Below are 14,825 nucleotides of genomic sequence, written 5' to 3'. Positions count from 1 at the left end.
CTCAGACACAGAAAAAAGTTTAATTCTGCTGCGGCGGAGGGTCCCGGCTCTGGTAGGGAGGGGGATTTGGTTTTGGATTTTGTTCATGTGGGGATTTATTTGGGAGAGTCTGGTCCTTCCAGTGGGACCTGCCCGGGAGAATGAGTAAATAGAAGAAATCAGGAGAGACAGGGAGACTAGACAAAACCAGGGAGGGCCGAGGGAGAAGAGACGACAGGACAGAGAAAGGAGAGGCAAATAGGGAAAGACAGGCACGACAGACAGACGACAAGAGGGCAGGATAGAGACAAACGAGGGAAACAGACAAAGGGGGACCCCAAGCCAGACCCGACGGGACCAGGGATGTGAGTGCGATGGGGTGGGGGGGCTTTGGAGGCCGCCGCGGGACAGAATAGGATCTAGTCCAGCCAGATACAAGAAATGGGCCCCTCGCCCCGGCCCCGGGTGCCGGGCTGGGAGAGGGGGCTCGTGTCTCAGTGCTGCAGTGTCGGGGGGCCCTGCCCCTCCCCGCGCTTCGCTGTGTAAGGCACCGGCTCCTGCGAGGTCCGCGAGCGCGCGGGGGGAGGGGTAGGAGGGGGGTCGAGGAGTCCGTAGGGGAGGGGAGGCCGGCAGCCGGGTCCCCGAACCCCTCCCTGGGCACGGGGGCGTGGCCTCGAGCCGCAGCCCGAGGCCGCCCCGCCCCTTCCCGGGGGCAAGGGCGCGTCTCCACTCCGGTCCAAGGTCTTGGCGCTGCGATTTCTCCCAGTCCCGCCCCAGCGTCCGTGCGGCTGGGCGTTTGGTCTGTGGCACCCAGGCGTCCCGGCACCCACCCGCCGCTCACACGGTACTCTCCAGCATCCACTCGGTGCTGGTGAAGGCCAGGCGTGCCCTGGCGGAGCCCAACCCCAAGTCTCCATCCTCCCCGGCCGCGCCCCCTCCAGCCCCGTCCAGGTGCGGCGTGGACCGGTGGCGCTTTGTCCGCCGGGCGCGGCGCGGGTAACTGTGGCTCTGGAATAGTGCCCCGTAGTCCCCGTCGAACGAATAGCGCTGCTGTGGCCTCTGCCGGGCCGCGGCCCCCCCAGGAACCAGAGCTAGGGTAGGGGGCGCCGAGGTTGGTGGCCCCAGGGCGCCGGATCGGCTCCTTCGAGGGCCCCCCGCGGCCCGAGACTCCTCCCCGGAAGTTTCCTCGGATGGCAGCAGGCACAGCGAGGTGGCCGAGCCGCCCAGAGAACGTCCAAGGACCGCCTCCGGCTCTGCGGATGCCGCCTCCGCCGCCAGGGCCTTGGCCTCGACGGCGGGGGCGGCCTGGGACTCCACCTCGCGCAGCGCCTCGTAGCGGTCCTGGACCGGCAGGGCAGGGGCCTGCGCCGCGCCTGCGCCGTTGGTCTGCGAGCACACGTGGCTGACCCGCGGGGGCGACCTGGAGCCCTTGACGCGGCGGCTGTCCCCGTCGCCGTACACCTTGTAGCGGATCATGAGCAGAATGATGAAGACAAGGACCGAGGCGACGATGACGCCCCCGATGGCGATGATCATGGTGCCGCCCAAGAAATGGGCCCTCAGCGGGCGGCAGGGCGCCGGATCACCAGCCGTGGTGAACTGCACACAGCCCACTACTCGCGTTGCCGGCAGCGCAGTGGCCCCGTCGTCGTAGACCGCCAGCACGCACAAGTCGTAGGCGCGGCCCGCCGCCAGGTCATTCACCAGGAAGGTCTGACTGGTGGACGGGATCATCCTGCAGGAGGGGGCGGGGTCAGGGCGGGGTTAGTCCCACCCCCCGAACCACGCCCCTTCGCTTTATGCCCCGCCCATGGTGAACAGTGGGGACTAAACCCTGCTACTGAAGTCTCACCCGCCACTGAGACAACAGCAGCAATTCAAGCCCCGCCACCATCAACATATTCCCACCCTTTCAGGACCTCTCATCTGCATGCCCCGCCCTCAGACCCACCTCCTGGTTGTGTCCCATCAGCCACTGGGACAATATATCTATCATTCATATTACCTCCTCTGCATATCCGGGCTCCTGCAGGGGAGAAGTGCTATGGCTTTCAAGCCCTGCCCTCAAGGGACATGCTCCCTAGCTATGTCTCACTCTTGCTAGGACAACTACCATCCAAGGTCCTTCATCTAGGCATTTTACCCCAAAACTGGGCCAGCAACACTGGCCACCTCCCCTTTTCTGCATGCCCCATCCCCCACTCAGGTGGACACTAAGGTCAACTCACAGCGCCTGTCATATTCCTACTGGAACAATGGATGCTCTTCTAGTTCCTCTTTTATACATATTCGTGCCTTTCAGGGAAAACCATGATGCAGGTCACTCCCCCTCATCTGCATGCAGCACCTTTGGGTAAAACATCTAGCTTTGGCCGGCTGCAGTGGCTCACGTCTATAATGCCGCACTTTGGGAGGCTAGGGAGGGTGGATCACCTGAGGTTAGGAGTTCAAGACCGGCCTGGCCAACATGGTAAAACCCTGTCTCTACTAAAAATACAAAAATTAGCCAGGCGTGGTGGCAGGCGCCTGTAATCCTAGCTACTCGGGAGGCTGAGGCAGGAGAATCACTTGAACCCGGGAGGTAGAGGTTGCAGTGAGCCGAGACCAAGCCATTGCACTCTAGCCTGGGCAACAAGACTGAGACTCCGTCTCAAAAAACAAAAACAGACAAACCAAAAAACAAAACAAAACAAAAAAACATCTAGCTTTGTCTATGTCCTGGGCACAGTTTCCAAGTCCCTCAACTACATGTTCTCCAACATTGCTACAGGCCATTCCCCAACCAAATGAACCGTGGCTTCCCAAGGGCGTGCCCAACAGAAGAGGGCCAATGCCTAGTAGGAACGGCCCTCCAGAGGGGTAGATCTTATAGATGGGAGGAATGCAATGGGCTGGACAGTGTGAGCCACAGCAAGGGTTACTGTTCAACACAAGGTGGGATGCAAGCTAATGATGATATCATTAGGTGCCAGGTCCTGGCTATGGTAACTCATTCATTCCTCATGCCATCTCTATGATGTAGGAATTATCATCATCCCCATTTGGGGAAAATGAGGCACAGGGAGGTTAAGAAATTTGGCAAAGTTCGCCAGGCATGGCGGTACACCCCACAATGGCCCACTAGGGATGGTTCCCCTATTGTGTGTAGGCCACATCCAGACTGCAGGCCCTGCTCCTTGTCCAGATATTAAAGGCAACCACCTCATATGTTCATGTGCCACCAGAAGTCACCAAATCATGCTACCAGGTAAGTTTCTTCCATAAAGGGGTCAAACGTAGCTAAGCACACACCATACTCCTTTCTTGCTGTAGGCCCCTCCCCTTGAATGAAGGCTAGTGTAGAGAAGTGGTTAAGATGATGACAGAGTCTGGGGGCCAGACTGCCCGTGTTTGAGTCTCTCCTCTGCCACTTGCTAGCTCTGTGACCTTAGGCAAGTTTCTCTTTTGTTTCGTTTTGTTTTGTTTGAGACAGAATCTCCCTGTGTCACCCAGGCTGGAGTGCAATGATGCAATCTCTGCCTCCTGGGTTCACTGCAACCTCTGCCTCCTGGGTTCAAGCGATTCTCCTGCCTCAGCCTCCCAGGTAGCTGGGATTACAGGCACCCACCACCACGCCTGGCTAATTTTTGTATTTTTAGTAGAGACGGGGTTTCACCATGTCGGCCAAACTGGTCTCAAACTCCTGACCTCAGGCGATCCATCCACCTCAATCTCCCAAATTGCTGGGATTGCGGTCATGAACCACCATGCCTGGCGAACTTCGCCAAGTTTCTTAACCTCCCTGTGCCTCATTTTCCCCAAACGGGGATGATGATAATTCCTACATCATAGAGATGGCATGAGGAATGAATAAGTTACCATAGCCAGGACCTGGCACCTAATGATATCATCATTAGCTTGCATCCCACCTTGTGTTGGCCAGTAACCCTTGCTGTGGCTCACACTGTCCAGCCCATTGCATTCCTCCCATCTATAAGATCTACCCCTCTGGAGGGCCATTCCTACTAGGCCTTGGCCCTCTTCTGCTGGGCATACCCTTTTCACACTGTGGGCCATGTCCAGCCTCAGCTAAACCTGGACTGCCCGGTCCACATTGATTTGCATGGCCAGGATGCAACGTCACAAGCTCTCCTCTCAGGCAAAGACTCTTGGTGGGTCCCGGGAGACAAGGACCACCCCTTCCTCCTCATGGGACCATGCAGAACAAGTTCCACCACCTCTGACAGGCCACGCCCCCACCTCCAAAGGCCTACTTATCTCTCCGATGCTTCGCCTTCCCCTCCAGCAGGGCCACCTTCTGGCCCTGAAGCTCCGCCTCTGTCATCCCACCTCCAGGATGTTCTCCCACTACCAACAGCCACCCTCCCACCAAAAGACTTCCAATCAGTGCCCCGTCCCTTCATAAAGGTCCACCCGCTTCTCCAACTCCACTCTACCCACCCCTGACTGCCATTTCAGAGACCACTGCCACCCACCCCAGCCACCCTCAGTCACTCTGGCTTTAAGCCTTCCTCCTCCTCTCTTCATCTCTCCTCTCCAGAGCTCTGGATTCCACTTGCTCCTTCCCCTAAATAGCCAGTTGCTAGGGGCTTCCCCCACCCCTTTTCAAGGACAGAGGCTGGCTCCTTAAGAAAGCTTGAGCCCAAGTGTCTCTAATTGGCTGCAACATCGAAGCAAGCAGCTAAGCAGGCTTCTGGTTGGCTGTCACTTCCGCCCATGACAGCGTGAGGAAGTTAACCCCTGTGGCACCATAGCATAGGAATCTGCAGTGGGAGTTAGAGAACCGGAACTGGGGGCCCTACGGGGAAGAGAAGAGTCCCAGGGTCTGTTGCCCAGCTGGAGACAGGGGGCCATCAACACCTGCATCCATGCAGGGTCTGGGGGCTTGTGAACCTCCCTCACCCCACCATGTGGTGGCCATGGGTCAGAGCAAAGGAAAGAGGGACAGAGAAGTGGAGAGTCACAGAAGCTAAGAATTATTTACAGAAATATATTATCCATCTCCCCTCCAAGCAGTGGGTGCCCAACAAATGTGTGTCAGAGTAAAAAGGACAGCTTTGCTACTTTCTGTGTGACCTTGGGCAAGTGACATCCCCCACTGAACCTCAGTTTTTCTGTCTGCGAAATGGAGAGGGGGTCATCGCGCCTTCATAGTGGAGTTGGGAATATCAAATGAAGTAGCAAGCTTGGAAGTTCATTGTGAGGGTTTGTGTTTTGTTCCTTTGTTTGTCTTTATGTTTGTAAGGCTGGGCCAGGATCTAAGCTATCTCAGTAGGCCCAGGGCCCAGCACAAGATGGGCACACAGTAGGCATCTACTCAGTGTTTGGGACCAGAATCAAGAAGAGAGGGAAATTAGGAAGACAGAGACAAAGGAAAAGGGAGGCTTTTTTTTGTTTTTCCAGAGGGAATCTTGCTCTGTCGCCCAGGCTGGAGTCCAATGGCACGATCTCCGCTCACTTCAACCTCCACCTCCCAGGTTCAAGCGATTCTTCTGCCTCAGCCTCCTGCGTAGCTGGGATTACAGACACGTGCCATCACATCTGCCTAATTTTTGTATTTTCAGTAGAGACAGGGTTTCACCATGTTGGCCAGGCTGGTCTCGAACTCTTGACCTCAAGTGATCCGCCCGCCTTGGCCTCCCAAAGTGCTGGGATTACAGGCATGAGCCATCGCGCCTGGCCAAGAGGCATTTTTTTTCATTCAACCAAAACTGGGAAAGCACCTACTATGTGCCAGGCCTATGGCCAAGAAAACACTGGAAAGGTAGAGATGGAGGCCAAGAGGCAGGTTTCTCAGTGAAGATCTGACAGCCAGGAGCTGGGGCTCTCCACAGGTAGGGAAACAGCTCCAGCCCCTCTGGCATCTCCATGTGAAGCCAGGCACAGGACTGAAGCATTTAACTGGTGGTCTGTAATGTGCATGAGGGAGGCAGAGCTAGAAGGAGAGACATCCATGTGGCAAACAACCATTTATCAAGTGCCCACTGTGTGCCAATTCTGTGGCAGAGAGCCATACCAAAAAACTACCAAGATGGGCCAGGTACAGCGGCTCACACCTGTAATCCCAGCACTTTGGGAGGCCAAGGCAGGAGGATCCCTTTAGCCCAGGAGTTCAAGACCCGGCCGTACAATATAGCAAGACCTCGTCTCTACTAAAAATTTTTTTAAATTAGCCCAGTGTGGTGGTGCATGCCTATAGTCCCAGCTACTCTCAGGAGTTAGGAGGATTGCTTGGAGCCCAAAAGTTTGAGGCTGCAGTGAGCTAGGATCATACCACTGCACTCCAGCCTGGAGTGATAAAGCAAGACCCTGCCTCAAAAACAAAAAAAACTACTGAGATGGAGAGACATGGCAAGGCCAGGGCTGTAACTCATAATGTACTATGGGCCACCACCTGTTGGATTATGAGCTCCCTGAGGACAGGGACTGGGTGGTTTCCCTGTGTCCCCAGCACCCAGCTCAGGACAGCTTTGCACAAAGCAGGGGCTCTGTGCCTAATGAGGGCAGACAAGGTAGAGAACAGAGAGGTGAAAGCCAGAGAATAAGGAGGTGATGGGAGAATATAATTCTTTTTTCAAAATGTCTGTTGACACCATACGGTTTGTCCACACGAGGGCAATGGCTTCAAACCCAAGGGAGGGTGGAAATAACGTATTTTTCTCATATGTTTTGTTTTCTGTTTCTGTAATGTACCCAATGTGTTGGTACAGTAGTACTGGTATATAATTTATAAATATAAATGTCACTGTAGGCCGGGTGCGGTGGCTCACACCTGTAATCCCAGCACTTTAGGAGGCCAAGGCAGGCGGATCACTTGAGGTCAGGAGTTCGAGACCAGCCTGCCCAACATGGTGAAATCCTGTCTCTACTAAAAATTCAAAACTTAGCTGGGTGTGTTGGTGGGTGCCTGTAATCCCAGCTACTTGGGAGGCTGAGGGATGAGAATCGCTTGAACTCGGGAGGCGGAGGGTTGCAGTGAGCTGAGTTTGTGCCACTGCACTCCAGCCTGGGCAATAGAGTAAGGCTCAGTCTCAAAACAAACAAACAAATAAATAAATGTCACTGTAAATGTGTGTGTGTATTTCACGCTCCAAAATGTTTAACTGAAGAGGTGCACAATCAGATTGCTTTGGGGAGCAGTGATATTGACCATGAGCCCCATGAGGCCAGGGTTCATGCTAAGCTCAGTCATTGTTAGGACTCCAGTGCCCAGCCCTGGTCGGGTTCATGTAGGTGCTCAGCAAATATTTTCTATAAGCATGAAAACTAGAGACAGTAAGAAATAGAGAGAGGAGACAGGGCACCGGAGGGCAGGGACAACTCTCTCAGCCATCTAGAACCCTGGCTGAGCAAGAAGGCCAAGGGAATGGGTAGGTGGGAGAGAGGGTCCCCCTGGGCTTGGGAGGCGGCTCTGGGACTGCAGCACCCGCACCCACCTGTAGACGAGGGAGTCATCAACGGAGCTGTTGTACTGAACCTGGTACATGCGTATTCCGGGCACCGGCCTCTGGGCTGGCCAGCGGATAAGCACGGAGTTCGAGGTGAGCTCAGCTGCCACGAGCCGACGCTCAGCCGCAGAATCATTGGCACCTGGTCGACCCGGCGTGGCGATGTCAGAGGAGCCGGGCTCGGTGAGAGGCGGCGGGGCAGCCGGCGGGGGTGCCATCAGAGGCAGAGGTACCACGCACACCTCCACGGGCGCCGTCGCTTCCCCAGCGGCATTGGAGGCGATGCAAGTGAAGGTGCCACTGTCCCTCAAGGTGGTGATGGTCACATCCAGCGTCCCGTCCCACCGGACCCGGGTCCGGCTGGAGTTCCCCAGCAGCCGCCCATCAGGTGCCACCCAGTGCACCACCGGCTCGGGGTCACCCACCGCTCGGCAGCGCAGGCTCACCGCCTGGCCTTCCACCACCAGTGCCCGGCCCCCCGCCTGCCGCGTGATCAGCGGGGGCTCACACAGGAACTCCTCCTCGGGGATGGACCAGAAGTAGCGGTCGGTGAGGTGTTCGGGCGTGGCGCAGGTCTCTAGGTCGTCCTCGCGCGTCAGCCGCCGCAGCCAGAGCAGCTCGCAGTTGCAGTGCAGGGGGTTACCGCCGAAGCTGACGGTCAGCGGCGTGGGCGGCTTGGGCCCGGTGCCCTGCGACCTCAGGAAGAGCCCGTCGGGCGGGAGTTTATGCAGGCGGTTGGAGGTCATGTCCAGGCGGACCAGCTTGTGAAGCTGCACGAAGGTCCCCTCCGCGATGTGGTCGATGAGGTTGTGGTCCAGCGTGAGGGTGTTTAGGTTCACCATCTGGCCCACCGCCTCCCACGGCAGGGCCTCCAGGTTGTTGTAGGACAGGTCCAGGTCCTCCACGGTGGACAGGAAGGCGTCAAAGGCCGCCGACTCCACCCGGCGGATCTGGTTGTTTCCCAGGATCAGGTGGCGGAGATTACCCAGGCCGCGGAGCTGGTCGCCGCGCACCTCCGCCAGGCGGTTGCTGTCCAGGTGCAGGGCCCGGAGGGCACGCAGGTCGGCGAAGGCGCCAGCCGCCACCTGGCCAATGGTGTTCCGGGAGAGGGTGAGGTGCACCAGGCTGGTCATGTTGGCGAAGTCTCGGCGGCGCACGGCCGCGATGAAGTTGTCCGTGAGCCGCAGCTCTACCACGCGCCGGTCGATGGCGGGCGGCACAAAGAGCAAGCCGGTCTTAGCACACAGCATGGTCAGTGTGGGCGCCACGTTCTGGCAGATGCAGCGGCCGGGGCAGGGCTGGCCACGAGATGCCCCCGCCCAGAGCAGCAGCAGAAAGGGCAGGGCAGCGGGCGGCGGCGAAAGGAGGGCCGAGGAGAAGGGTCCAGGAGCCATGGTGCAGTGGGAAGGCAGGAGGGGTGGGAGGTGAGACCTGCCGGGGAAGGAGCCGGTTACCCAGGGACGGGACTTGGCCGCCAGGGGATGTCTTGCTACAAGTCAGACCTGGATCCCTCCCCTACCCCTACAGCTGGGTTCCCTAAGATGGTGAGAGGACCCATTATCAGCTATTAACAACAGGTTACAACATTTCCATGCTGGGCGCGGTGGCTCACGCCTGTAATCCCAGCACTTTGGGAGGCCAAGGCAGGCGGATCACCTGAGGTCAGGATTTCAAGACCAGCCTGGCCAACATGGTGAAACCCCGTCTCTACTAAAAATACAAAAATTAGCCGGGCGTGGTGGCAGTCGCCTGTAATCCCAGCTACTTGGGAGGCTGAAGCTCGAGAATCGCTTGAACCAGGGAGGTGAGGGTTGCAGTGAGCCGATATTGCACCATTGCACTCCAGTCTGGGCAACAGAGCAAGACTCCATCTTAAAAAACAAATAAAAATAAAAATATTTCTATACTGGTTGATAGATTACCCCTGCCCCTACCTTGTGTGTCCCACCCTCACCTCTGCCCCTCCTGTAGCAGCTCCCAAACCTCTCATGATCTCCCAACCAGAGGGGTGACACCTGGGCCAGCCTGGGCCCTCCAGTACCCACTAAATATTCTTTAAAAATCACTGTTAACTATGGTTTAAGGCCCTAGCTGTCCAAGCCATACTCCCTAGCTCCAAATCCCAGCTCTGATACTTACTAGCTGCGTGACCTCCAGCAAGTGTCTGAACCTCTCTGATTCTCGGTTTCTTCATCTGTAAAAGGGAGACAGAAACAGGCCTTACTTCTGTGAGGATTAAATGGATTGATGAACATAGCATACTTAGAATAGTGCCAGGCACATAAAATATGCTTATTACATGTCAGCAATCATCATCATGATCATGAAGTGCTTAATATGTACCAGGCATAGAACAGTGCCCTATTATTGAGAGTAAGTACTTTGAAATTAAACGGAGTCAGGTTCAAATCCTGGTTCCCCTTTTGCTAGCTCTGTGACCCCCAAGCCAACGATTTCCCCTAGCTAGGCTGTAACTTCTTAATCTGTAAATTGGGATGATAACTGTACCATCTTCATTCATGTACCACCGAACATGCCTGGCATACAGTAAGTACTCAATAAATGTTAAGGCTTTCCCCCCTCCCACCTCTGGCATTGGCAGGGAGAGTGTGAAAGTGGGAGGGACTGAGAAAAACACATCAGAGTCTTCCAGTTCAGCCTCAGGAAGTTCTTCTCTGAGGTCTAGTTTCATCCTGGGCTCAGCTGAGCTCCCAAGCAGGGCAGACTTTCATGCTCACATCTTTGGGTACACACAACACACACACACACACTCACACACTCGCACACTCACGCTATGTCTCTGCTCCAGGCAAAACCTTCCGGCAGGGATTCCCCCTGCGGCGGCTGCAGCCCACGACATGTCAGTTCCCATCACAACACAAGGTGGGCGGGGGGTGAAGAGGAAAGGATGGGAAGGGGGCGTCCCTGAAACTGTTTTCACCCCACCCTGCCCTGTGTCCTAGCCCCTGCTGGCCTACCTCCTGGGAATCTGTGTTTGGGGCTATGGCCTTAGGTGGCTTTGATCTTCCTGGCCTTGGGGAGGGGGCCTGGGACTGAGACCAGGAAAGTCAGAGAGAGAGGTGAAGAGAGACAGGGAGAGACGAGGGGAGGGAGAAGTGGACTGGCAAAGAGAGAGAGACAGATTCAGAGAGAAACAGAGAGACAAAAAGACAATGAGTCTGAAAGGAAGGTGAACAGACAGAAAACTGAGAGCGAAGAATGAGACACAGAAAAGAGAGACACAGAGATGGAGAGAAAAATAGAGACAGTATTAGAGAGACATAGACAGAGGAGGAAAGAGACGGCGACTAAGGGAGACAATGACCAGGCTGAAGGCGGAAAAAGAGGCTGGATCGGGGTGTCCTACCATCTCTGAGTTCACCCCAAACCTGTCCTTTGCTCCCTATAGATCACTACTCTACAATGTACTGGAAACTCTGGCCTAGAAAGGGGGACTCCAGAATTAGGAGCCCGAGTCTGCACCTGCTTGGCTGCGGGGTCTCCAGGGCTCAGAACCCCAGTCTGTGAAACAGAAGTCCAGAGCCTCGCCTCCAACAGCTGGGGTGGGACTCAAATGGAGGGAATAATAATAGCAATGGAAATAGCTAACATTTATGGAGAGCAGTGCAGCACTGCAGGACAGAATCCACGCTACTGCCTGGGTTCAGACCTCACCTCCCCACTGTGTGACTTTAATAAAGGGACTTCCCCTCTCTGTGCCTCGGTGTGCTCATCTGTCAAATGGGAATAATAATGGCACCTACTTCATAAGGTTGCTATGAAGATTCAATGAGATAATATTTTATGACATGCTTAGAATAGTTCCTGACAAAGTAAACACTACATACATGGGAGCTGCTGCTATTATTATTATTATTATTACTATTATTATTATTATTATTATTTTCTCCAGCTTTCTCAGCCACCAGCAAGCCAGGCTATCAGGAGATCTTCCCACACCCATGCACACGCACACACAAAATGCAAAAACATATTCATTCAACCCTCTAAATGCAGGGATCATTTCATATCTTGACATTTTCTTGTATCCTTTACTGATATCATGAGGAAACCCTGCTTTCCCAACCACCTTAACCATCCTGAGAATGAGTGTCTCTTGGCCTAAAACACCTACCTGCTCCCCAGAGCCACCTGGCCACCGCAAGCCTCACCCAACTTTGATGTTCCTGACCTTGTCACCACTCCCCAGCCTTGGGCAGAGTGGTGGGCATCTGGTCCTTCAGGAAACTGTCATCCCCTGAACTGAAATCCATACAAGGCAGGGTTCCAGACCCCCAGCTGGCTGACAGTGAGCCCCATCACCCCACATCTCTCACTCTCTGAAGCCTTACAGCTCTACTCACCTCTCTTCAGGAAGTCAGGGCCTGGGCCAGCACCTGCAAAGGAACACAACCACCTTGTTAGCATCGTTCTGGCTCTTCTCTGGGCACCAGATCCTGCCTTGGAGACCATCCCAGTCAAGGAAGTCCCTGGTGTGATCACTCTCTCAGTCCTCCTGTGGCGGGTTTTGCATAGTCTCACAGGAACCCAGAAGTCCTCTCTGGAATCCTAGGAGATTAGGCCTCAGGGCTGTTCACCCTCAAAAGCCCAGGAGTCGAGGACTTTAGCCCTTTGTCCTCTGGGGTTTCAGGAGCGAAGAACCCTAGCTCCCTCCTCTCTCTGACCCAAGAGTCCAGACCAGACCCCTGGCCCTTCTTTAAAACCCAAGAGTTTACATCCCAGTCCCTCAACTACAAAGTCCTGAAAGGTACCAAGAGTTGGAGAAGGGCCAAAGTTTCCCATCCTTGCCATGATACCGTTGCCCACACCAACATGTGTGGCCATGTCAGAACCCACATAAGCCCACAACCCCAGTCTCTACATCCGGATTTCTATGAATACAGCAACATGATCTGTGTGCCCGCCGCCCTCTATGGGCATTTGGCCTGGCACATGGACACACTGTATCCAGGGACCCCAGCATACCAGAGGTCATGCCACGTGGGCCTCAAACCCACTGAACCCAGAAGTAGGGACAGCCTTGTGCCAGGGCACAGACACACGTGTCCTTCACATACATGTCTGAACACACACAACCCCACTCCCCAGAGACCAACACCAAAACACAAACAGACAACATAGATGGGTACATACCCTCAAGGTTGACACACCTGCATGCAACAACACACGTACAAGACTGACTCTGCCATGCACGTTCACACACACAAATGCACAAAAACAACAGAGAAACTCATGTGCCCCCTAACAGACAACCAGGTACATGCATTTACAACAGATATACCTTGCACACTCACCAGCACACAGGGGCACACACACCTAACAAACACACACACACCTGCACAAAGACACACAAGTGCACACTCTTCAATGCCCACACTCATACAACTTCACACATCTCCATGTTGCAAAGTTGATACAGCACCACGCCAACAGATACACACCTCACACACACACACACACACACACACAGAGAACCACAAGCATACAGATAGGAGGTTGATCCACACTGGAACATGCACACAGGCACAAAAAGATCCACCTTTGCAGACACACCAAGGTGTTCACTCATGACAGACACATGCTCATACAACAGTCCTGTGATTTACACACTTAAAAATGCACAGAAAATACTGAACCACAGTAGCATAGTCAGTAGACAGGCCCAGATTCACACTCACACAGTCTTGGACACACATCCCTCTCAGCCCTGAGGCACCCCCCCACCACCCCACCTACTTACTTCCCAGGCCCAAGAAATCCCAACATCCCTCCAGCACATTCAGCATCCTCCCCCTCACACCCCCAAAAAACCAGGGCACAAGCCAGGCCAGAGGTCAGAGTTCAGCAGGTGGAAACTCAGGATTTGGAGGTTTGAGTCCTAGATCACCATTTCAAGGAGATCCTCCCACCAGCAGCCCCAAAGGTCCCCCAGCCTGGCCATCAGGATGGAGGTAACTCTGGCTCCATCTGCAGATGTCTGGCGGGTGGGGGAATTAGGGTGGAGTGGGTGGGGAAGGGCCGGGTCTTCGCCCCCCCAACCCCCACCTCAGGGCCCATCTGTCCATTTCTCGGCCTCTCATCCCCCCTCCATCTGTCCACCTCCTGGCTGCCCATCCCCCCCCCCCAACCACCGGGAAGGGGAAGACATGGCCGCTTCCCCGAGGACCGCTAAGGACCCCCTAGTTGACATGGACCGAGGGAGCGGTGAACTCCCCTCCCCCAAATCCACACCGAGGCCTGGACCCACAAGGCGCCGAGCCTCAGCCCCCAAGCCGGCAACCTGCCGTGGACTCAGAGATACACACCCTCGGAGACATACAACCCGCAGGCACACACACACACACACACACAAATGGACACCCGAGCGGGCACACCCGGCTCCACAGACCCGGGGATGGACATCCAACCCGGACACAAACACCCAGCGCAGCTAGCCGCGCACGCACACGGGCTTGGGGGGACCCACACCTGGGCACACAACCCACGCACACACACACCTGCACACAGCCCCTCCGATGGGCGCGCGACAGCCCCCAGACACACAGCCGGAGGGGCGGCCGCTCGCGGGGACAGGAGTGCACAGCCGGACACGCCGGCCCGGCTCGACACCCCGCGCACACCCGATGGCCACACGGGCAGGGAGCCGCACACGCCGGCGCCGGGCACACACAGGGCCGCGCGGGCGCACGCCGGGCCCGCCGCAGCGCCGCGGACACACATTCGCACGCTCGCACGCTCACACCCGCGCACACACCCGCGCCCCCGCCCGCCGCTCCCCGGCCGCTGCGGGCCGCGCTCACCCAGCCCGGGGGGGCCCCGGGCCCGGCCCCGCCGCCGCCGCCTCGCTCCGCGCCATGGTGGGGGGAGGGCCGGGGGAGGGGGCGCGGTGCCGCGGGGCCGCCTCCTCCCGCCTCCCGCCCTCCCTCCCGAGCCGCCGCCGAGCTCCGCCCTCCGCGCCGCCCGCCGCCACCGCCGCCGCAAGGGGGGGAGGGGGCGCGGAGTGGTGGGGGCGGGCGAGCGGGCGGGGCGGTCGCACACCCGGGATCCCCGCCCCGAGTCCGCCGCAGACCCCTCTCCACTGCGGAGCCGCCGCGGGCCCGCCCCCGACCCCTCCCCAGCCCCACCCCCAGCCCCGCCGGCCTCCCCGGAGACCCCCCCAGACCACGCCCCAACTGGCCTGGAGACCCCGGATCTCCCCTCAGAGACCTCCGATCACGTCCTAATACCCAGGGGACCTCGGATCAGGCCTCACCTCTTGAGAACCCAGGCGATGTCCTAGGGCCACCCAGGACCACAAATCATGCCCTGCTCTCCTGCTTGATCTCAGACTATGACCCACACACTGTCAGGAACCCCAGACTATGCCCCGGAACCCAG

General features: G+C 56.7%; 1 protein-coding gene across 2 annotated transcripts; it reads right to left on the bottom strand.

Annotated features, from left to right (window-relative positions):
• LRFN1 (leucine rich repeat and fibronectin type III domain containing 1) lies at positions 1 to 14,350 on the bottom strand. Of its 2 annotated transcripts, none has more exons than XM_037991652.2 (5): positions 14,249 to 14,350; positions 11,792 to 11,824; positions 9,567 to 9,621; positions 7,416 to 8,858; positions 1 to 1,714 (listed from the first exon to the last, which is right to left on the bottom strand). In XM_037991652.2, the coding sequence occupies exons 4-5, from the start codon at positions 8,819 to 8,821 to the stop codon at positions 817 to 819; spliced, it is 2,304 nt and encodes a 767-aa protein (XP_037847580.1). In that variant the 5' UTR covers positions 8,822 to 8,858; positions 9,567 to 9,621; positions 11,792 to 11,824; positions 14,249 to 14,350; the 3' UTR covers positions 1 to 816. The 2 variants fall into 2 exon arrangements, with proteins under 2 accessions (XP_037847580.1, XP_072872605.1); XM_073016504.1 differs by lacking the exon at positions 14,249 to 14,350 and adding an exon at positions 13,946 to 14,096.
• Positions 14,351 to 14,825: the final 475 nt, after the last annotated feature.

Source organism: Chlorocebus sabaeus, chromosome 6, assembly GCF_047675955.1.
Source record: "Chlorocebus sabaeus isolate Y175 chromosome 6, mChlSab1.0.hap1, whole genome shotgun sequence".
NCBI lineage: Eukaryota > Metazoa > Chordata > Mammalia > Primates > Cercopithecidae > Chlorocebus > Chlorocebus sabaeus.
The sequence above is the reverse complement of the archived record's forward strand: the minus strand, read 5'-3'. Positions and strand labels throughout refer to the sequence as shown.